The sequence below is a fragment of the Lipotes vexillifer genome, unplaced genomic scaffold (genome assembly GCF_000442215.2).
Source record: "Lipotes vexillifer unplaced genomic scaffold, Lipotes_vexillifer_v1.1 scaffold324, whole genome shotgun sequence".
NCBI classification, from domain to species: Eukaryota; Metazoa; Chordata; class Mammalia; order Artiodactyla; family Lipotidae; genus Lipotes; species Lipotes vexillifer.
In genome coordinates this window covers 324524-349635 of record NW_006791816.1, presented here as the reverse complement: position 1 = coordinate 349635, position 25112 = coordinate 324524, and the positions used below count along the sequence as shown (strand labels likewise).

General features: G+C 37.4%; 2 protein-coding genes across 3 annotated transcripts in view; one reads left to right on the top strand and one right to left on the bottom strand.

Moving 5' to 3' along the window:
* SRP54 (signal recognition particle 54) overlaps positions 1-19841 on the bottom strand; it is a 44435-nt gene extending 24594 nt beyond the window's left edge. The window contains exons 1-7 of one of the 2 annotated variants that reach the window (XM_007464815.1): positions 19556-19841; positions 11102-11212; positions 8535-8626; positions 7480-7564; positions 3553-3657; positions 2683-2749; positions 2547-2604 (exon numbers count right to left, since the gene is read on the bottom strand). In XM_007464815.1, the coding sequence (XP_007464877.1) occupies positions 2547-2604; positions 2683-2749; positions 3553-3657; positions 7480-7564; positions 8535-8626; positions 11102-11179 (485 nt within the window). In that variant the 5' untranslated portion in view covers positions 11180-11212; positions 19556-19841. The remainder of the gene's footprint in view (positions 1-2546; positions 2605-2682; positions 2750-3552; positions 3658-7479; positions 7565-8534; positions 8627-11101; positions 11213-19555) is intronic. The other variant, XM_007464816.1, reaches the window with a different exon arrangement.
* Positions 19842-19934: 93 nt separating this feature from the next.
* LOC103089565 (uncharacterized) overlaps positions 19935-25112 on the top strand; it is a 25722-nt gene continuing 20544 nt past the window's right edge. Inside the window, exon 1 of the mRNA XM_007464813.1 lies at positions 19935-20340. Within this exon, the coding sequence (XP_007464875.1) occupies positions 20244-20340 (97 nt within the window). The 5' untranslated portion in view covers positions 19935-20243. The remainder of the gene's footprint in view (positions 20341-25112) is intronic.

The following is a 25112-nucleotide window of genomic DNA, read 5'->3' as shown; positions in this document are numbered from 1 at the left end:
TAAATATTGAAAAAGAAGACAAAAATTAGCATTACCAGCTATTTTAAAATATGATTAAGAAGGACTACCCTGGTGGCACAGTGGTTGAGAATCCACCTGCCAATGCAGGGGACATGGTTTCTATCCCTGGTCCGGGAAGATCCCACATGCCACAGAGCAACTAAGCCCATGTGCCACAACTACTTAGCCTGAGCTCTAGAGCCCATGAACCACATCTACTGAAGCCCATGTGCCTAGAGCCCATGCTGCACAACAAGAGAGGCCACCGCAATGAAAAGCCCGCGCACCACAATGAAAAGCCCTCACACCACAACGAAGAGTAGCCCCCAATAGCCTCAACGAGCGAAAGTCCATGTGCAGCAACAAAGACCCAATGCATGCAAAAAAAAAAAAAAGATAAAGATACTATTAAAATAAAACTTACAAATGTGGAAAGAAATATTACCAAAGCTGTTCATAAGAAGGGCACTGATTAATTACACACATGCATACAATGGAATACGATGATGTCATAAAAAAGAATTATCTTAAACAGTATATTGCCCAGAATTATTAAGATCCCATTTTTTAAGTAAACATTTTAATGAAGTATAACATATATGTGGAAAAGCTGTACAATTATAAACTTGGTGAATTTTCACAAACCAAACACACCGAGATCAAGAAAACAACATAATTAGCATCTCACTCCCTCCCAAGAGTAATAACTACCTTGTCATAAGATCTCATTTTTAATCAACTGTATAGTGGTACATGTACATACAATAAAATGCACTATTTTTATTGTTCATTTTAACGAGCTTTGACAAATTTACACAACCCATATAACCACTACCAAAGCAACCAAGGTACAAAGCACATAAGAGTCCATTTCAGTTAAAAATTATCTATGTATGTCTGTGTATTTGTTTATATAGACACTGAAAAAAAGCACAGATGGACATGCTACAAGCTGATAATTGGGAAGTGAAACTGCTAGTGCTTTCACTTCTTTAAAAATTTTAATTAAAATAGTGTTTCTTTTAAAAAGAACAAATGATACTATAACAAACATATCTACCACCCCCCCAACAAATGCTAACATGTAAATTTAATATTGGAGATACAGTTCAAGTCCTCCCCCCAGCCCCATTTACTTCATCTCTCCTGGAGGAAACAATGACTGCTAATACTTTACTCCATATACGTAGTATGTTTTTTAAGTTTACATAAGCAAAGGAGAGATTATTTAATAAACAGTACTGAGAATACTGGTTAAAAATCAATGCTCTGGCTTTGGCTGATAGTTCAAGTAATTATCAGCTAAATTATATCATTTGCAAATTGTGAACCCTAAAGGTAGAGCTGTTTATTATCCCTTGATTTTTAAGTCTATGTAAGAAAAAGTTCTTATCCTAAAAATAAAATTCCTAACATTATTCTTTAATCTACTTGCTAGAAATTATCATAAAAAAATAACTAAAAGGGCTTCCCTGGTGGCGCAGTGGCTGAGAGTCCACCTGCCGATGAAGGGGACACAGGTTCGTGCCCCAGTCCGGGAAGATTCCACATGCCGCAGAGCGGCTAGTTCCGTGAGCCATGGCCGCTGTGCCTACGCGTCCGGAGCCTGTGCTCCGCAACGGGAGAGGCCACAACAGTGAGAGGCCCACGTACTGCAAAAATAAAAAATAAAAAAATAACTAAAAGAGGGAATTCCTTGGTGGTCCAGTGGTTAGGACTCCATGCTTTCACTGCCAAGGTCCCAGGTTCAATCCCTGGTCAGAGAAGTAGTAAGATCCCGCAAGCCATGTGGCATGGTCAAAACCAAAACAAAAAACAAAAAAAACACACTAAAAGAAAAAGAATTTAAATAAAGAACACACCATAGCTAAAGTTCACCAGTTTTTTTGGCCAGCCAAAAAGTAGAAAATAAAGACCAACAAAATGATATCATTCATTTAATTACCTCAAATTTTAGCTTCTTTAAGCTTTCTATATTAATAATCTTTTTATATTGATATTAATAACATTAAGAGAAATGCTATTCCCTCAAATAGGTCCTTCTAAATTCAATCTCGACTCGATTATTTTAATTAGTCATTTTAACATATACAAACCACCTAATTGAACAGTAATGTAGCAAATGAAGGATAGCAACGATCAGAATCTCTGAGATAACTAAAGATCATAAAGCATTTTAGGATGATCAAACACAAACTTTCAAAGATGATGTACTAAAGAAATAGACAATATGGAATTCACCAGTGTGTTGAATGGAGGAATGCTTCAGATAGGTCTTAAACAACTGGAATAGAAGCAGAAGGATGCTGGAAAGCATGCAAGGCAGGATAATAAGTACAGGCAGAATTATAAACTAAACAACATCTGCTCTGATCTAACAGGCTGGGTCAGAAGAGTCATGTTACAATAATAAAAGATAACAATGTATTAATTATACCTCTACTTTGTTCCAGAAAGTATATATTAAAAAGTGACCAGATAGCATTAAATAAAGTCAGACAGATAAGGTGAGACACATGAGTATAAAAATAAAAACTGGAACCCACCTTCCATAGAATGGAATTCTTGCTTTGGTTGCATTCTGTTTTAGTTGGTCAAAAGCCCCTATGAAATAGAGTTAATGAGTCCTCAAACTTGAAAATACAAATTTCAGAAAACAATTTTCAAATTTCAACACAATACCTGCTCTGAATGTGTCTGCACATATCAAACAGGTCTTCCAACCTTTCCTCTGGTAGTAATATGCTAACTGGGAAAGGAAGATTTTAAAAATCAATAAATACAAATTTATTATACATGTAATTGTTTCTGTTTACACTTGTTATTTACTTAAGGAGTAAAATAAAACTGCTCATATTCTCCTAAAAGTAATATTATTAAATTCTGAATACAGAAAATTTCCTAAAGAGTTTAAATTCTAAGTGCCATACAGTCACATTCAAAGGATATAAAATGATGAAGCAACAAATGACCACAGTAAAAAAATGTTATTAATGTTAATTAAAAACAAACAATAACATAACCCTCTAAGAAATAATCCTTTCCTCTTTTTTTCTTTCTAAACTATACAAAGTTGAGGCTTGTGAAGTAAAATCTGGTAACAAAGTTGAGGTACCCAATTATGGAGGAAGGGGTGGTATAATGAATTTAAAATTAGCAAAAAGATATGCAAAATGAAGATTCATATGTATTACACTGGGTGAGACATTGTGAAAAGGGAGTCTTGAGCCATAGGAGATAAGGTAAACTTTCCACGTTCACTTCTCCAAAAATCATATCCTCATCTCCTTAAAGGACAGGAACAGTCTTTTTGGTAAAAGAAACAGCATAGTTATATAGAAGTCTACCATTCTTGCAAAAAGCTATCACGAGAAAGACTATGGGAATCTTTGCCCTTATCCTACAAAGAGCTATTACGAAAACACAATAGATACATCAAACAACACAAAATTTTAAAGGAACAATACTACAAATCCTGACTTTAACGTAAAACTTGCTTTATACAAACATATCTTCTCCATGACTTTGTTTTTTTAATTAAGTATAATTTACCTTTGAACATGTTGTTGTTTTACCACTCCCTTGCAATCCAACAAACATGATCACATTCTGTTTTCCTTTAGTGGGTGTCCATGCCTTAACTCCAGGGTCTACAAGCTACAAACCAAAAACAAAAATAAAAGCAGATTAACATATGCTTACATTCAAAACCCCTCTCTCCACAATTTTTAACTTGAAAAATTAACTTATAGACATTTCAATATAAGCGGCAACCATAATCCTACCATTCTAATACAACTCTATTTCCCTTTGTACACACGTAGTGAAATTCTGAAATTTAAAATAGTACACTGTGAAGTCATAAGCAAGCCTATACTCCCAAGCCAATTCAGAGGTAAGGATCTCAAAATATTTTTTAGAACAAGCTGAAGTGTGAATGTGAGACCAAGTTTGAGCCAAAGGAGCAATCTACAACAGCACTGCAGAAATATAATATAAAATATATGTGCAGGCCACATATGAATTTTAAGATTTCTAGTAGTGACATTAAAAAAAAGTAAAAACAAGTGATATTAATATTTTATTTAACTCAATATATCTAAAATATTATAATTCAACATGTAATCTATATTTTAAAATTAATATTTTATATTCCCTTTTGCCATGCTAGGTCTTAAAACTTGACGTGTATCTCCTACTTACAGCGCATCTCAATTTGGACTAGCCACATTACAAGTGCTCAATAACCACATGTGGCTAGTGGCTACCATATTGGGACAGTACCTATCTTCATGTTCAATTTGACAAATGTTTATATATGAACAAAATTACAAATTACATGTGAAAGACTTTCCAGGTCAGTCAAACATTAAATTCTCCAATGCCAAAGGTGTACTGTTCTATAAAGTTATTATATTTAAAGTGCTAGTAAAAAATAATCACTAATTTTATAATGACAATCAGTGGAAAATTAAGGCATTGATACATATATGGACAGTCCCCAAATAAACAAGCATGAGGCATTTTTAAAGTTCATTTAAAAAAATAATTCAGTTCCAAGTCAGTTGTTCAGAGCTTGAAATCTGTATCTCCATATGATAATAAAACCATAATAGTAGATAATGTCCTAGGACCAGATGACATAGACCGTATTTACAACTATGTGTAAATAAACTTTTAATAGAACACAGACATGCCCATTCATTTACTGCTTTTGTGCTATAACACCAGACCTGAGTAGTTGCAACAGAGACCACAAAGCCAAAACTATTTGTTCTTAAGAGAAATTTGCTGAGCCCATGCTAGATGATACCATAAAGGTTACATAATCCATATTATACGTGAATTTCAAGGAAAGCCATGTGGTAGAAAAGGGAGGAAAAGAAAACACATTTTGTGATCTCCCTCCCAGGCACAGGGCTGAAATTAACAAAATCTATCTTAAACATAAATCCACTGCCCTTCCTCCTAGATCCTTTCAGAACACTAATGCGGCCCCATATTCACCTCCATTCTCTATATCCCATGGCAGAATCACTCAGCTCTCTATGAACCTACTATTTGCAACGTATAAGTTTTATTGAATAATGATTTTTTAAAATAAATATATCTTATCTTCCTGCTACATCCTAGAACAGCAGTACTGAACTTTCATACTCTATATTACATTAAAATCTGTTATTCTATCTTGGACTTTGAATCGATCTTATCCTGGTGCATGCTTTTGTAACATCATACATTAGTCACTTAGAGAATATTGGTTCACTCAGGCAGCTCTTCCATTGTTGACACATTTCACTATACAACATCAAAACATTTTATTTATTAATATCAATACTGATCTCACCAGAAAAGTTAAATATTGGGACACTGTGACACTCATGGTGGAGACTCAAGCTTCTAGTTTTCACCTGAAAGCTGGAATTTCATCACTGGCTATAATACTGTTAGTTATTTGCCTTAAAGTGACAAGCTCACTTTATTTACTTTGGAGAAAATATCTGCCAAAGGCCCAAGTGTAAATAACCACAGATTATGTCTGTTGTTCATTCCTGTAAAAATGGCATTCTATGAAAGAAGTGGCTAGTTCAGCTTGCAATCAAACAATTACACATTTGCTTTCCTCAAGACAACCATCAAATTTCAGTACACAGCAACAGGGCTTTCTGCATACTTCCCATTTCATCACACAAAATCTTATAAACACATGTGTATTCAAGGGTCAAGATTTAATACTACTAATAATCTCTACTGCTCCATCAGAGACATTCTTAAATGAAACTGGCTTTTTTTTTTTTTTCACTGCAAGTGTGTAGGAGGAAAGAGTTCAATGACTACTAGTATAGTTTGGTACCACTGCCTTGATTCATGCTAGGGAGTTTTACCCAGTGGTTTTACCCACCATTGCTTTTGCAGTAAAGAAGGCTGAAAAAACACAAATAATGTCTTAGTGTTATTATGAAAACAGTTTTGGCCTTGCTTTGTACACCACTGCCCTAGACCATGAGCTTCTGAGTATAAGGCCCACTCTTTTTCATCTTTGTTATCAGCAGTATTTGGCATACTGCCTGGAATAAAGTAGGTACTCCGTAAAGCCATCTTAACAAAGCACTTAATGGTCCAGAATTGCCGAAAGATTCCAACCCCTAAAAATAAAAATGTTCACTCACCCTGTGCTGACCTCAGGTGTTAGATGAAAAACAATCTGGAAATATTGTGAGGGGTTTGGAGATCAGACCTGGGTCTACCACTAACTGTCTTACTTTTCTCAACTGCAAACTGAGAAGGAAAACTGGATAAATTTCCTGACCTCTTTTAGGTTCTGAATTTTTTTTTTTTTAATAAATATATTTATTTATTTTTGGATGCACTGGGTCTTTGTTGCTGCGTGCAGGCTTTCTCTAGTTGAGGCGATCAGGGGCTACTCTTCCCTGGGGTGCGCGGGCTTCTCACTGCAGTGGCTTCCCTCATTGCGGAGAAGGCCTATAGGCAAGTGGGCTTCAGTAGTTGTGGCACGTGGGCTCAGTAGTTATGTCTCGTGGGCTCTAAAGCACAGGCTCAGTAGTTGTGGCTCACGGGCTTAGTTGCCCCGCGGCAGGTGGGAGCTTCCCAGACCAGGGCTCAAACCCGTGTCTGATTCTTAACCACTGCGCCATGAGGGAAAGTTCCTGAATTTCTTTCTAAATTAATTAGTCTACAGGACTAAACTGAAATGACACAACCATCCGAGGTACCAGAATTTTTCAAAGTACCAATCAGCCCTGCTAGAACCAAAGGAGTAAGTGAAACTATTCCCACAATATAGGGAAAAATACTCGAGACCACTAGCAGATACCTGTTGCTCTTAAAAAATTTTTTTTAGTTCCTTTCTTTTTTTCCCCTATGACTGGACTCAAACATATTTTCTAAAGCTCTAAGATTCTCATCATAATTTTCACAACAGCAGCAGCAATATCAATTCTAAGGTGGAACAGGGCAACAGGCTATATTTACAACTTGCAAAATAAAACTTCACTAATTCAAAATTGCTTAAAATCTAGGCAAGAATAGGGATATCTGATCTTTTCAAAGGGAATTTTTGACACAATGAAGTGTAGAAAAGAACTCTTGCCAAGATTGACTTTCTGTACCAAAGCAGGACACTCAATAGGCAAAACTTGATATTAAAAGAGGATAAACTCAGAGAGGCTCTTCCATCAATTAATATATAGTGAAGTTTTACTTTTTGTGACTTGGCTTTGGCATTTTTTTGCAGGAGTAATACTGGCCTTCATATCTGTACTCAGAATTTTGTATTCAGGAAAGCCTATGATAAAAATAAGCCACTTCAGAAAAGTTAATAATCCTTCAATTAATATTTTTAATACAGATAAATATTCTATAAAAACACAAAAAAGTATTCTGAAATAGTATTACTGTTTGCAGTGCTAATGTAGTGAGTCTACAGAAAATCACAGCACAAGCTAGATATACTTTTACCTTCACAAGTTCTTTAAATACTGCGTGCTGAATCATTTTTCTTTTGTTAAGACCAGATGCCATCTCTTCAAGATCAATTGCAGACCTTCATGATGATGGTTTTTGAGGGTAGAAGGGGGAAAAGTCAGTTAAGACACTCTAAAAAAAAATTAGCTTTTGTCCCAAAGAATGTAAGAATATTCAATCATTCATATTAATAGTCTTCTAATTAACATGCATAAAATTACTACAGAGTCATAAGTCCATACCATAAAGAATTTACCATGAAATGTTAGATGCAAGACTTTTGTTAGTTTTTCAAGGCTTTCTTTTGAAAGTCCAAATATTAATTTGTCCTCATATTACTGTAAAGTACTGATTTTATTTTTTTGGCAGCATACAGAATTTATACATGTTTACACCTACCAGAAAATAAGACTACTTCCTGTAGTCTAAATGCTTAAATGCTAGTAGTTCTCTATTTAGTACCCAGTCTGACAATATGAAAAGGAGGAATGGCTTGAGCGCGAGAAGGGCTAGGATTCAGGCAGCTAACTGAGATGCCCTCAATTATTCTATGTGCCCTGTCCCAGTCAGTGCCCCTCCTAATTAACACAATAACTGAGACCACACACGTTACTCCTTTATTCAAATATGGACAGAGAAACCAAAAGGGGACAAAAAAGAATACAATTCTCCAATAATGAAGGAGGCTGATTAATGTCATCTTTAGTCTGAAGAGGATTAAAATGGCACCACTTTTCTATGACGAATCTAAATTGTTAACAGGCTTTTCTATTAAAATACTATATAGTATACGATTGAATCCATTCAGATAAAGGAGTAGTAGAATGGAAAGAAATCCATAATTAAATGAAAGCCACATGTAGTTTATTCTTTGAACCATCATAATGGAAATGTACTATAAACAAAGTCTTCCAACATATGAGTTCTGTTATTTCCCAGTGCTGTATAGCAAAAACATTTCAAAATATGGCAGACTTTTCTAGTTAGCTCCTCATCCCAGTAAACTATATTTAGTTTTGCCTGTTTTTTACTTGATTAATTTAACTTACTTTACATTTTCTCTTAGTTGCTTCACTAGTTTAATATTAACATCTGCTTCCAATAATGCTGTACATACTTCTTTTAGCATAGCATTTAATACCTGCAAGTAAATAAATAAAAACTTAAAACGCCCATTGTATCATTTCAACCATACAAAAACAATGATTGCCCAGTCATCATATACTACCATAACTTAATATTAATAAAAACAATACTATACCATTGGGGGGCGGAAAGGTTTTCAGTTAGTCTTTGAGAGAGAATCTTATTAAATGTCTAGTCATTTTGTCAAAATAAGACATTTCAGGGAATTCCCTGATGGTCCAGTGGTTAGGACTCTGAGCTTCCACTGCAGGGGGCAGGGGTTCGATCCTTGGTAGGGGAACTAAGATCCCACAAGCCATGCAGCATGGCCAAAAAAAAAGACATTCCATTTCGTTTTATTCAACCATGTATTAACCGTCACAATTTTATCCCTATGCTAAAGTAATAATAGTAAAGACGATATACAAGCCAAAAAGTTACTACGCAATACATGTTGCCATTGAAGTTTTCTAAGTCATTGAATTCCTGTTGCTGATATGCAGCACTGTATATTCACAACATCTGCTTAACTGGACTATCATGGAGGAAAATGTGACAAAAGAAAATGACTCAGTTTCACCTAGCAGCCTTACTACTACCACTCAGAGCAGAGGAACAAAGTTGAAAAGGAAACTATCCTCCATTAATAACTCACTATCATCACATATTTGTTGAGGTGCAAGGCACTGTGGTTAAATGGTCACAATCTATAAAATCTCTAAAAGAGATGAGCCCTTAGCTGCTCATGGAAGTAAGTGTTTACAGATTAGAATGTAAGCTCCATGAGAACAGGAATTTTAGTCTACTTTGTTTACTGCTATAGTCCTGGTGCCAGCAAAAATGTTTGCAAAAATGTAGGCCCTCAATTACTTCTTTTTTGCTTTTGTTTTTGTTTTTGCGGTACGCGGGCCTCTCACTGCTGTGGCCTCTCCCGTTGCGGAGCACAGGCTCCGGACACGCAGGCTCAGCGGCCATGGCTCACAGGCCCAGCCACTCCGCAGCATGTGGGATCTTCCCGGACCGGGGCACGAACCCGTGTCCCCTGCATCGGCAGGCGGACTCTCAACCACTGCGCCACCAGGGAAGCCCCTCAGTTACATCTTGAATGAATTCTCATCATCAACTTCGGTCATATGTCATATAGCGGCTTATCAGATTTCTCTATCCCTCATTAAAGGGATTGATAAAAATGGAACTGATCTCTTATTACAGGGATTTCTCCTTGTTAATTCCCTAGTAGCACAGTACCAAGAACAGAGAAACAACTGCCAATTCAAGCAACATCTGTTATTTTTCTTCCCACCAACATCTTCTCCCTGGTTTCTTTTTTTTTTTTTTTTTTCCTACCATAAACACAAACACTATAAGGGTTATGCAACAGGGAAAACTGTTTGGAAAGCTGTTGTTTTATTTGTTCAGAATTTCAAAGGCTAAACAATGGTTTAAATTATGATTTATTACTTAATAATAATTATTAGAAAAAGCCTTGGAATTAGGAAAATTATAAAAACAGGAATTAGAAACAAGATTCTAATCCTGGTTCTTCCAATAAATAAACATGTGAAACTGACTTTCCGTTGCTGTTAAATGAGAGGCTGGACTAGCTGAGCTCAAAGATGGTCCCCATATTATTTAATTCCATTAGCTTATTAAAGTGTTGATATCAAATTCTATCTTAGAATTTTTTTAAACCTCCAAGTTAGAAAGTACTTTTTATCTATTATTTCATTTGATCCTTAAAATCATCTTGAAAGGTAAATGCTATTTTCTCATTTTATACATTAAGAAATCTGAAGCTGACTTGCTCAAATCTCTACCATTTGTTTAGTGGGATGCTAAACAAGGTCTTCTAAAACCAAATTCAGTACTTTCCCATTGGTACCACAAAATATAAAGTATACTATAATCTTCTTTTTTCAGTTGACAAACCATTAAGATACAATGTGTGGAGAAAAAAATGGGAGAAAGAAATACCTTAAACTTAAAATAATAAAACCTGGAGGAAAAGTATTTCAGATACCATATAAGGAGTCAGCTTACAAAATTTCCAAAACAAATGAATGAGGATTACAGAGGAAATGAATCACAGTAGCCAAGATGGAAATACTAGCCTTTTATAAGAATGCTAAATAAAAGTCAAGGAGAAAAGGTCAGATACATGCATGCCTAGCCAAGAAGAAGCAGGATACTAAAGTTTTAGGCCTATGTCAAGAGAGAAAGCAAAAATATATTTCCAGGTCTAAGCCATTTTCAAAATATAAAACGTACATCATTATTACATGTAAGTTAAGGTGGTTTTTGTTTTGTTTTTTGGGGGGGTAATTCATTACTGAAAGTTGAAATTAAGACAGTTGATTTCTCAATAAAAAACTATATCTAGTGTATCCATTTCTGGGTTTTATCTACTGGTATTTACATAGAGATTACTAATCATCCATCTCCAATGCTAGTGATGATGTACAATCACATGTATTTTACATATTTTACATACCTCTTCATTGATAATGGTGGCATTGCTCAATGAGCGTAATGCTGATGTTATTTTTCGTCCAAGGTCTGCTAGTACCATCCTGAAGACTTTAAGACGTGATTACAAGAAACTCTAGGAAGGAAAAAAATTAAAACATCTATAAACAATCAACACCAGTTCCCATAACTGAAGACTTCTAAAGAAGAGTAAGTTCAAATTAAAGTACTCTAGTGTTTAGATACTGTAACTTCAAGTTCTATAGCCTCAACCTGCATCTTCAATACTGTCAGGTCCAGAAGCTGAAGCTACCACTTGGTTATGATGCCTTATATTTGAATACCTAACTGGAATCTTCTGTATGAATCAGCAAATTTAACATGTCAGATAATATGCTTTGAAGAAATGATGACATCTCAAATTAAATGTATTCATTTTGGACATACTTGTAAATATGAATAACTGACTGATGTGTTACGTACATTTTTTAATGAAGAAAAGGGTGAGAAAAACAAAGGAAGAAAAAGGTGAAATCTCCACCCAGGAATATTGTCTAATTAAAGGACAACTATTTTGATTTATGCTTTAAGTGAAAAAAAAAAAAGTTTTAAAATTAGTAAATCACTTAACTTTTCATGCACATTGCATTATCTCATTTCATTCTTCTAAAAAGTTAGGAAAGAGGTGTATTATTAAAAAGCTGTTCTTGATTCCCCAACTCTAAAACTCTAAGGCCCCTTCCAGCTCTAAAATGTTACGGTTTTATAAAATAGGTAGATGTACCTATTACATGTAAGTCAGGATGCAAGGACTCATGGATGGTAAGCAAGCAAATATGACTGGTATTTCCTGCCCTCAAGTTGCTTACCTACTAGCTAGCAAGACAAGGCACATGAATAGCAGCAAAATAAAGTGAATCTAGGAATTCCTCTGCCTGACTGCCTTCTAACTGGGACATAGGCTTTCTTCTGCCTTCAGACTCAAAATCAGCTTTTCCTGGGTCTCAAGCCTGCCAGACTGCTGACTAGAAATACCTGATGGAACTGAAAAAATGTACTTACCATAATACACTTACATGGTTACATAAGCTGGAAGAGCAACCACTTCGTAGAAAAAATCCAGAACTTTTAACTTCTTATCCCATACTCATTATACCAAATTATTATCGCATAAGTAAATATTCTTCAGGTAAGAGATAAGATTCAGTTATCTGATAGATGTTTCAGTTTATCTCCTTTACCATTGCATTACCAGGAGTAATATAATCCTAATTATGACACCACAATTAGCTTTTTTAGAGATCATGTCATAAACAGATCATCCTCTATTTTACTTAATTTTTTCATCCTCCATTTTAAAAAGCTACACCAGTTAACTCTTATCTTCCCATGTTGACTGGCTCTTTTAAATTAAAAATTAAAAAAATTCTGTGAAGTTTTCCAATACATTTTTCCTACGTAAGTACTTATTGGTAGCATATTTTAAAATATCTTAAAATATAAAGTACTTATTGGTAGCATATTTTAAAATATATTTGCCTGATTACAAAAACCTACACTTCAGCAGGGGAATAATATCTAATAATACCTTTTATTAATACAGTGTTTCCCCTGCAATTTCCAAGGATGTGTTTCTGAAAACTCTGGTATTAAAATTCCGTTCAAAACCTCAACGACTTCCCATTTCACGCAGAGGTGAAGTCCTCAGAATGGACTGTAAGGCACTCTCCTCACCCTCCCCAGAGGATTCTGTTACTTGCTGCTGTTGCTACACATTTCCACCTCAGGGCCTTAGTACCAGCTGGCATGCTCATACTTTGGTTAACTATATGGCTCCCTCCCTCATCTCTGTCGGACTGCTGTTGTCCAGATGCAACTCTGTCGGACTGCTGTTGTCCAGATGCAACTTCTCAATGAGGCCTTCCCTCATCACTTGTTTAAAACTGCAGCCTCCCTTCTCTTCATTTTCTCTCATTGTTTTCTTACCAACTAACATGATTTACTTACAGCTAACCCCTGAACAAAGGGAGGTTAGTGGCACCGACCCCTTCCACAGAAAATCCACGCACTGCTATCTGTGCCTCAAAAACAAAGAAACTGACTCACCCAAAGGCAGAAAGCTGAAACAGTTTGGATAGAATTGACTCAAATCCTAGTTCTTATGATTCCACATATTGTGATCTCTAATTGAACACAAACTTATCCCCACACTTAATTTAAAAGTCTGTAAAATGAAAATACGGGTACTATACTGAAAAAAATCTGCACATAAGTCTACCCACGCAGTTCCAACCCTTGTCGTCAAGGGTCAACTGTATATTATTTGCAGTCTAGCTCCCTCAACTGAAACGTAAGTTGCATGAGGGCAGGGATTTTTGCCTCTTTTGCTCTCTTCTGTGGCTCAATGCTTTATTTATCTTCAGCCTATGTAGTAAGCCTTTAGTAAAAATGAACCTTATGGATGAATGATGTATTTAAGACCTTAGAGAAAAAGCAAGACTAGGGAACCAAAGTCATGAAAGGCCTTACAAATATCTCTCAAAAGACCACTAAAATAAACCAATGAAGATAACATGACAAATCAAAAAAAAATCAATGACCTAGATAATTGATAATTGTACAATTAGTATTCATTTGCCTTATTTATTATAACTTTTCAGAATTTCCAACAAGATTCTTAAAAATTAAGCCTTGTTCTAATATGCACACTAAAATACAAAATATCTTTTTTAATGTTAATAGCTAACCCTATATCTCAAATTGGAATAATTTACTGTTTAAGCACCCTCACTCAAAATTCTCTCTGCTAACTGAAAAGATTTATAGAAGTAATTATGTGTATACCTGTACTAGAGTTTCACAAAAGAAGAATCTCTACTTAGATGGGGCTGTTGGAAAGGTAAGGGATTACTATATAGTACTTCATATAGTTTAACATCTATTCTCTCATTCCACCCTCACAACAATTTTACCATATAAGCAGGTGAAGGAATGGAACAGCCATTCCCTACAAAAAAAGCATAATGACTTCCTACAGTCCCTTGGATACAGAGCCTTAGGTCCTAGAGTATGAATGATGGATGCTTTAGACGATACGGTTGAATACGCCTCCTGGCGAACTCCTGGTATGAATTTTGCTGCTATACTACAAGAAAGGAAATCATATTTTGAAAGCAAAGATGCACATTCCTCTTCATAGAAGAGTAATAACTGTAATGTCCAGAAAGAACTGATAAGTACCACTGCAATCAGGACGTGCAAGGACTGATCTTGGCCCATCACATGTTCTTCTAACAGGAGTCTGGCTAAGAGTTGGATTGTGAGGTGATGGAAACAGTCTCAAGTTTGGGGTGCCCTAAATAAGGTAAGCACAGGGCCAAGTATCATACTTACCTGCTGCAGTGTGAAGTACTGGAAAGAGCATGGGCTTTGGAGTCCTGGCTCCAAAAGGACTGGCTGGGTTACTCCGGGCAAATTACTTAATCTCTCTGAGCCTCACTTTCCTCACCTGCAAAATGGAGATAATACCATTATCAAGGTAGTTACCCTGAAAGGTTGTTGTGAGGATTAAATGAGACAATATGTATAAAACTGCCTGCAAGTGCACAGTATATTAACTATTATTTTCCTTCCTTTCTTGAATGATATCAGTTGGCTCTCCCTATATCGTTAACTGAAGTGTGAGTAAACTGGAAATTTTCTGAACTCTACTAAAGTGACTGTCCCACTACCCAGGAATCCCTCCCCCAGAATATTTAACATTTAGTGTTAATTACGTGTACCTGGTTATTATTCAATAGAAGCTGGAGTGTCCAAACAGCCACTTTTCTCTACATAAGCAATTAAAAATAATACTGCCAGAAACTTGCCCGATCTGAGATTATACAAACAGATCCTAACGATTAGAGATTCCAAATCTTATTATAATGAAAATGCCTATTAAAAAGTTCTTCTAAGCCCTAGTCAATGACTAACTTATTGGATCAATATTAGACTAAAGAACTAAATATACAAATATACTATTATTAGTAAATGTCTTTAGAAAAATGAGTTCTATATTATATACTTTTCTATAAACTAGTCAATAGCCCAAACCAATACTTGCTTTCCTGACTAAATATATATATGTGTGTATGTGTGTGTATATATATATATATATATATATTTTAAATTCTGCATAGCATATGTATTCATAGTCTAGAACCACAGAAAAGTAAACTATTTAACAAAGTGGACTATTGGTATTTTATTTGGTAAAATGATTATATCTGAATAACTAATATAATGTTAATGACTTTATATTTAGGAAGATTTTTTCATTCTGAATATACTTAGTCCTCTAAAGAAATAATTCACTTTTATGTTTTGTGATTACAAGAGGATACACATTTGTTATAAAAATTCAAACATTACAGAAACATTAAAGGTAGAAATATAATTCCCCTAACCCTACCCCCTCTTTTGTCCTCTGATAACCACCAATAATACTTTGCAATACATTCCTATAGATTTTATTTTTTATGCATATAATTTAGGCAAATTGTCATAAGAATTATGGTTTGGGGGGAATGAAGAGGAAAGAAGAAATGAGGGAAAATCTTTTGTAAATATGCTTGCTAACGCTAAAAATATGCTTATATGCAAAAGCCAGATTACAAAACTGCATATATTGTATTTTGTATAAACTAATATCCAAAAAACGGCATTAGCCACGAAGGAAATGTAAATCAAAGGCACAATCAGGCACCACTTGACCCACACTGAGATAGCTATAATAACAACTGTTGGTGAGAACATGGAGAAATCAGACCCTCATACACTGCTGGTGAGAATGTAAAATGGTACAGCCCTTTGGAAGTCTGGCAATTCCTCAAAATTTTAAATGCAGAGTTACTATATGACCCAGCAATTCCACTCCTAGGTACATGTGAGAAAAAGGAAGACACACATTCACACAAAGAATTGTATTTGAATGGTCATTAGCAATATTATTCATACTAGCCAAAAAGTGAAAAAAAGCCAAATATCCCTCAACTGATGAGTGGATAAATAAAATGTGGTATACCCACCAAATGGAATATTATTTGATAATAAAAAGAGATGAAGTACTAACATATGCTGCAACATGCATGAATCTTGAAAGCATTATGGTAAATGAAAGAAACCAGTGACAAAAGAACATACATGATTCTACTTATATGAAATGTCCAGAAGAGAAAAATCTGTAAAGAAAAAAAGTGGATTAATAGTTGCTTAGGGCCTGGGAAACGGGGGAAAATGAGGAGTGAGTGTTAGTGGGTATGGAGTTTCTTCATGGAGTGATGAAAATGTTCTAAAATTGATGGTGGTGATGGTTGTACAGCTCTGCAAATACACTAAAGACCACTGAATTGTACCCTTTAGGTGAGCTGTATGGTATGTTAATTTTATTTCAGTAAAACTTTTAGAAAATAATAATATTTGTCACCTTTGGATGGTGAATAACTAGTAATTTTTATTTTCTAATTTATATCTTTTTGCAATTTTCAAGTTTTTGGTAATGACTAAGTATTATTTTTTGTTAAGGGGAAAATTAATTATTTTTCAAAATGCTCTGTGAGAATTAGAATGATATTATACTAGAGGTTGAGATGGAGTTGTGAATTTTATTCATTTTAGTCACTCATTAAACACCTACTATGTGCTCCAGGAATTGGACCAGCATGAGAAAAGTTCTAACTCCAAATCAATAAATTACATCAAGTTAACAAAGACAAGACTCCTCTGTTAATTTCAGAAGATAAATTATGCATTATACCACCACTGACTTCCCTGTCTTATTTTGCACCAAAATAGTATCAGGAAATATTCTCTTTATTAAAATAATTGTTTTCGAATTTAAAACTCATTTTAATATTAAAAGGTATACCAAAAATTCAATAAGCAACAATGCATAATAACTCAAAAACACTGGGAATCAATTCTTTAAGATACTTTTTGGCTCTCAAGTCATTCATAAAAAGAATCTTTATGTAAACTGTTACCAAGAGGAAAATTAAAACAAAGTCAAAAGAATTCCTTGGAAATAGTTTGCCTTGAAGTTGAAAAGAACACAGACTGAAAATATGGATGAGGAGGGATGAGGCATATGCTCAAGCGATGGGTAATTTCAGTGACATTCAGCTAACACCTGTCAGCTAAAAATTAAATCTCTAGGGATGGTAACATCACAAGATTATGGGGGAAGTGGCCTCATCTAAATTCATGATTAGGAGAGCAAAACAAGCCTACGTTTTGAAACACTTCACTGGCTATACTGATGTGCAGCCAGGGTTAATAATCACTGCATGAAGCAACACTCCTCAAGGGAAATAAGAGAATAAAACATCTGTTCTATAATTTAAAAATTAGAGACAATGTAGCAAATACATTGAAGGGAGAGCAAGAAGACTACATACACTAAGCATACTCCAAAAGTCTATTCAAGATATGTGGGCTTGAAGAACATGAGGGGAAGGGGCTCAAGCCAAGGGCTAACCATAAAGCAGAATTTATAGGACCTAATGACCAAATGGTTACGGAGAATGAAGGAGAAACAGAGGCAAAAATGACTCTAAGGCCTCTAGTTTGACTAACCAGGTGGCTAGTGATGCCATTAACCAATGAATGGAAGGCAAAAAGAGAAGCTGGTTTGAAAGTTAAAGAGTTAATATAGAGGGCTTCCCTGGTGGTGCAGTGGTTGAGAGTCCGCCTGCCAATGCAGGGGACACAGACTCGTGTCCCGGTCCGGGAAAATCCCACGTGCTGCGGAGCGGCTGGGCCCGTGAGCCATGGTCGCTGAGCCGGCGCGTCCGGAGCCTGTGCTCCGCAACGGGGGAGGCCACAACAGTGAGAGGCCCGCGTACCGCAAAAAAAAAAAAAAAAAGAGTTAATAGAGAAATGATTCAAGGGGCTTTAAAGTTTATTTGTAATGTTCTTCTACTAGGTTGGATATTGAGTGTTCATTTTATTATCCTTTTAAAAACTGAACAAATATCACAAAATTCAACTAAAACATGGGGCCAAAACTCAAAGATACACTAGGAATCCCTGCTTTTATGCACTTTTGGGCGTAGGACGTTATGTCATTTAAAAAGGGAAAAAAAGGAAGGTAGAGAGAGTGAGTTTGGTTTTGGACCTATTGAATTTGCAGAAACTAAATAACTATTTCTTGAAACAGAGGCTAGAGAAAAAGATGTGGAAATGGTTGGCATACCAGGATAATACCATGAAAGTAGATGAGAGCATTTGGGTTAGAGCCATGGTGAAGGGCCAACCAAAAGGAGAGAGTTAACTAAGACTGAGAATAATCAAAAGGATAGACACTTTTACTAATTCCCTTTCCCTCTCCGAAGGCATTCAGAAGCAAATCAATTGAAAACAAAGAAAAGCGACCACTTAATGGGTATCTTACTGTATTCTGGTGGCAGGTCCAGAATTTCTAGACAGGTGGAGTTACAGGAGTAATCTCTTTGAAGGAGGGCTTGAAGATGTTTTTGCACAGTACTTCATATTCGGTTGGAAAATACTAATCGATCAGATCAAAAAATCAAAGGAAAGAGGTTTGAGGGAAATATTTCCCCTCCCCTTTGGCACCACCACTGCTGTATTCTGGGCACTGTACCAAACACCTTACCTAATCTTTCATCCTCATACTAAGCTTATTAGGTGGAAACCGAGGCTAGATCAGAATAACAACTTGCTCAGGGTCACAAATCTCCTAAGTAGCACACTCTCATCTGTGTTCCCATAGCTCTCATGGCTCTTCATGCCTTACTAGAATTTCTCATTACTCATCTTGGTGTGATGTATATTTATGTGCCTCTCTCTCACCGTACTGTTAGCTCTTCAATGCCAGGGTTCATGTCATTAATTTCTGTATTACTATAGCTAAGAATGAGTAAATATTTTGTTGAATGAAGCATATGAAAGAACTAGGTGATAATAGCATCCAGAACGCCAATAGGCGAAAGAGCTTCAAGAAATGGTTAGCAGCACCAAATGCTACGGAAAGAGCCATCAGTATACCTTAAGTCGTCAATGGCACTGAACTGGTATCCCTTATTGATTTTTGAAAGCCTACTATTGGCGGAACAATGTGTTAATTAGGCACAAGTTAACATGGAAAAATAAAATCTGGTACAAGTCAAAAGATTTTCGGAGAAGCAGACACATATAAATCCTTGATCACGACAGCAAAACAAAGTCAAGCCTGCAATTGCTTACGTTTAATTTGGCTCGGGTAAATCTGAAGACAATTTTAAAAGGGTCACAGCGCATCTTTTAATAAAACTTCTGATGGGAGACACGAGATGAAAAAGGGCCAGCGCACCTCCGTCTCGGTGACGACAGCCGGTGGCCAAGGACGCCGACTCCCTCCAGTGTCTAGCCCCCTAAGCAGGGTTAGGGCTGCCCCTAGCTGCTAGTCGGTAGTGTTGAGCGGGAAAAAGCAGACACTTACCGCAAAAGGCACCGCTACAGCCGTGACCCAAACGGGCCGGGGAGTCCTTCGCGAAGCCCCACGCCGTGGGAGGAAAACAACGAAAGCGGGGGTCAGACAGACAGGTGCTACCCCACATAAACTAGGGTCCCAGCGCCCAGCACCGCGACGCCAACTCCCACCAGCTGGAAGACCGATGACTGCCACCGAACCTTCCGCCCAATGTGGTAACGTCACCACTCGGCGTAGTCCAGCCTTTCATGAAGAGGATACACTTCCGCTTCCGGGGCACCCGCCGCGTTCCATCAGTGCGTTTACCGAAAGGGTTTATTGAGATGTTTCTTTGCTTTGACTGGCTTTTGACATTCGTTTTCTATCGCTCAATAACTGCGGCATTAAAGTTAGTATTAAGATAGGGAGCTCTCTAGGGATGCGATCTCAGGAAAGAAGTCCAGCCTCCAGGCGCCACCTTAAGAAAAAATGACTTGGCTGAGCACCACCAGCTAAGAGAGATGAGGGTGTAGGGATGTCTGCGTGTAGGAATTCCCTGGAGCAAGTGAGAACTCCAAAGAGGGGGCGGGGCTTAGGGCTTTAGCAGCCAAGGGAGGCGGGTTCCACCCTGGATCGAATCAGGTGTCTGGACCCGCCTCTGCCTACGCCTACGCGTGCGCAGTGCGAACGCTTCCCCTGCTCTGCATTTTCCTCCAACATGGAATTCCGCTCAGCTCGGCAAGCAGTACTGCAGCTACTCCGTACGGTGGCTCCAGCAGACCTCCCAGCTCTGCTCCAGTGGATGAGAACTACCCGTAAGCGATCAGAGCCAGAGTCAGACGGTTGGGGCAAGAATATGCTGTGGGCGCTGACCTTGGGGACTTAGGGTGAGGCCAGAAGCCTTCCATAGCTAGGGTAGCTGTGCTGGTCTCTGCTACGGAGCGGGTTGAAGGGGGGACATCGCAAACTTTTGTCAGTTTAAGAATCCAGTTTAGGATTGGGTGCAGGAGGACCTGGCTCTGGGTTTGTGATTCCGCTACAGACTTCAGACAAGCGGCTACAGCCGCCTTATGTCTAACCTGTTTTCTGAAGGAAAAAAAAAGGGGCGGGGGCGGGGTGATGGGTTAGCCCTCCTCCCCATTACTCCCACAAATTTGGGACGACCAGTAGGCTACCTGAAAAAGCCCTTTGCAAGAGAAGTTTCAGGCTGTAGAGCTGGAAGTTTTTACCCTGTAGGCAAAATCACATGTAGCTAGTGCATTTATTTTCTCAATTGTAAAATGGGCCATCAATTTAATAGCAGGTGTTCCGGGGTGGGGAGAGGGAGAAAAGGGGGAGGGGAGGACAGGACTTTGATTTTCAATGATAGTAATACTAAAAAAGTACAAGTTAGAATCGAGGAAATGTGGTAATTAGGTCGAGTTACTGAAGAATGGGATAGATCTGTTTTGGCAAAGTGAAGCCTGGTGAAAGCACAAGAGGATAGGATATTCCTTGTTGGAGAACTATTCCAAGCCATGCTCTGCTTCTGTACCCCTAAACGTTGATTTCCATGTTTATTTTCATCTAGACTCATGACTTGAAATATTCCTGTCATGGAATGATGATGACTCCCAATTTTAGACTTCCATCCGCGAGGTTCTTCCTAGAACTTTCTCTCTTTGTGATGTTAGAGTCAGTCAATCGTTTGGGTATTATCATTATTGTTATTACTACAACTACACATTTTGGAGGATCATTTTAGATAAGATGCCAAACTAAAATTAACTTGGACATCTGGTAGTGAGATTTAGCCTGGAAAGTAGAGAAAACCAAAGAGCTAGCTTCAGATTTATACACACAGACGAGATTCAAGGTAGGAATTTACGAGGTATTTTATTCCAAAAGCCCTGGGTGCCTACAAAAATGCCATCTATTGCCTGGTTCTGGCAATTGCGCAATTACTAAAACATCCTTGCCCTCAAGATTTCAGTTTTGTGGAGCCATTTGTAATCTAAATCTCCAGTTTTAGAGGCATCAGTTGAGACTCCATTTTTCAAACTCGTTGAAAGCATGTTTTGTATGATGATTTTGTATACAAGAAGACCCAATACCATTGGCTGAAGAAGATGTTTTTACTTTTACTAACACCACGCACGTTCTGTGCCTTTCTCCAGCCGGTCCTGTAGTAGAGAAGCTCAAGAAATCTGTTAAACAATTTAGAACACAAACTGAGTTTCTGAAGAATGTTTATTACATGAATATTTTAAGAAATGAGAGTGTCACTTAGCTTAAAATGAAGGAGTATGTTTTAATATGAATCCTTAAAAGTAGTATAATTTATTGGTATATGTTTTTTATGTGGTAATATATACATAATACAAGATTTACCATTTTAACCATTTTTAAGTGTACATTAAGTACAATACATTTACTTTGTGCAACCGTCATCACCATCTGCCTCCAGAACATTCTCATCTTACCAAATTGACACAGTGTACTTTTTTATGAAATACAGCACAAAAGATTCTTCCAATCAACAATTTTTCATTTTCCTAATTAACTTCCTTCTTCCAGGAAAAAATGTATCGCATAATATCTTACTTGTATGACATTTGCTTAGACCTTTGATAATTATAACTCTCCTTGAATTTTTATACCATTTAATGGAATAGCAAGAGATAATAATAGGCATGATTTTCGTTTTGAGTTTCACAGAGTTTACTGAAACAAAAAAATCTACATATTACTAACAGGTAAAAATCACAATAATTTTAAATACACAAAAGGAAGAATAATATTCTTGGTCTCTGAAGGAATGGTGGGATTATCATACCAAGACCTGAGGTCATTTGGGATCAGGCTGATAGAACCAGAAGCTTGGACCAGGACAGAGGCAAGCACATGTCAAAGTATGATATAAACTGAAGACATAGAAAAAATAAAGATAGAGCCTGTATTTACCTTGGTACAGCTTAGGCCAAAGTCTAGGAAACAAATGAGCACCAGTAAAGAAGGATGAAAAAAGTCTGAGGGACAAAGTACACAAAGACAACTCCCCCCTCAAAAAAATAAATAAAAGGAGTAAAAAATACAGCAGGACTTCAGCTCATTGATTCTAATCTTGTGGCAGAGGATCTGTTCTTTTGTACTTCTTGTATATGTATATAGTGGACTCTTGATCGAGAGCCAAACTGTATATGAGGTCCCCAATAGGCATATTAAAAATTACATTTTGTTAACAGCTATCTGTTAACAAACACCATTCTGAAGCCTCTGAATTTTTCCTGAGTATGCAAATACAAATGAGGATGTCAAACCAACAACTCATAAAAATTTCTATTAAGAATCAAGTTATAGGGCTTCCCTGGTGGCGCAGTGGTTGAGAATCTGCCTGCCAATGCAGGGCACATGGGTTCGAGCCCTGGCCTGGGAATATCCCACATGCTGCAGAGCAACTGGGCCCATGAGCCACAACTACTGAGCCTGCGCATCTGGAGCCTGTGCTCCGCAACAAGAGAGGCCGCGATAGTGAGAGGCCCGCGCACCGCGATGAAAAGTGGCCCCCACTCGCCGCAACTAGAGAAAGCCCTCACACAGAAACGAAGACCCAACACAGCCAAAAATAAATAAATAAATTTAAATTAAAAAATAAAGTCTGGGCTTCCCTGGTGGCGCAGTGGTTGAGAGTACGCCAGCCGATGCAGGGGACACGGGTTGGTGCCCCGGTCCGGGAAAATCCCACATGCCACGGAGCGGCTAGGCCCGTGAGCCATGGCCGCTGAGCCTGCGCGTCCAGAGCCTGTGCTCCACAACGGGAGAGGCCACAACAGTGAGAGACCCGCGTGACGCAAAAAAAAAAAAAAAAAAAAAAAGTCTATGTAAATCTGCTTTAAAAAAAAAAGAATCAATTTATAAAGGATAGAAAATTAAGGTGTGTATAAGAAAATAATAAAATAATCAAGAAAATATTTAAATGCTTAAAGAAGTTAATAGTAGGTGACTAGAAGATTTTCTGTTTCCTGTATTTTAAATACATCTTCACTGAGCAGAATTGAACCTGTTGCTGAACAGCAGCTACAGAGTTGTTAGAGGTTGTTTGAAATTCCGACAAATCTAAAAAGCAAAGCCTGGGATCTAGTTACATTTGTTGAACAGCATACTACTGCAGTTCTATATTATACTGCTATCACCTCTGAGGAAGTAGCCACATAACTTACAGATTTTCCCATCTTTTGTTTACTGTTTGATCCTTCTGTTTCTCAATTTCTTTTTTTTCTTTTTTTTTTTTTTTTTCGGGGGTGGAGGGTGGGATGAGATTGACTTTTTTTTTTTTTTGCGGTACGGGGGCCTCTCACGGTTGTGGCCTCTCCCACCGCGGAGCACAGGCTCCGGAAGCGCAGGCTCAGCGGCCATGGCTCACGGGCCCAGCCGCTCTGCGACATGTGGGATCTTCCCGGACCGGGGCACGAACCCGTGTCCCCTGCATCGGCAGGCGGACTCTCAACCACTGCGCCACCAGGGAAGCCCTGTTTCTCAATTTCTTATCTCCTCTTGCCTTCCTGTGGGTAAATGGAACAGTTTTAGAATTCTGTTCTTGTTTATAGTGTTTCTGAGTTTATCTCTTGGTATAGTTTTCTTTGTGGTTACTCTATTACAGTATACATATGTAAAATCACCATCTACTGGTATCAATGTTTTAACACTAGAATGAAGTATTGAAATCTTACTTTCATATAGGTCCCTTTACCCTCCCCCACTTTAAAAATATGATTGTTTTATGTATTTCCTCTATATACATTGAGCACTATTACAGATGGATTTATAAATTTTGATTTAACCATCAAATATGGTTTAAGAAACTAATGAAAAGAAAGATAGTGTAATGAATTTACTCTGTTTTTACCCATTCTGTTGTTCTTTCCTTTCTGAAGTTCCAAGCCTTCTTCTGCTATTTCCTTTCTGTTGGAGAGTTTCCTCTACCAGTTCTTTAAGGGTAGGTCTGCTGGCAACAAATTCTTAGTTTTTCTGCATCTGAGGTTTTCTTTACTTCTCCATTCCTGAAGGATAATTTCATCAGATATAAAATTTACAGTTTGTGGTCCTTTTTTTCTAGCATTTGAAAAATTTTGTAATCTTCTGGCTCCCATGGCTTTTTTGTTTGTTTGGTTTGGTTTGGTTTTTTATTTCTTTTGTTTTGTTTTTTGGGGTTTTTTTTTTCTTTTGTTTTGTTTTTTTGTTTGTTTTGGGGGGTTTTTTGGCTGCGTTGGGTCTTCGTTGCTGCGCATGGGCTTTCTCTAGTTGCAGTGAGCGGGGGCTACTCTTTGTTGTGGTGCACGGGCTTCTCATTGCGGTGGCTTCTCTTGTTGTGGAGCACGGGCTCTAGGGCGCATGGGCTTCAGTAGTTGTGGCACGTGGCCTCTAGAGCTCAGGCTCAGTAGTTGTGGTGCATGGGTTTAGTTGCTCCACGGCATATGAGATCTTCCTGGGCCAGGGATTGAACCCGTGTCCCCTGCATTGGCAGGCAGATTCTTAACCACTGTGCCACCAGGGAAGTCTGCTCCCATGGTTTCAGATGAAAAATTCACTGTCTGAATTGGTGTTTCCC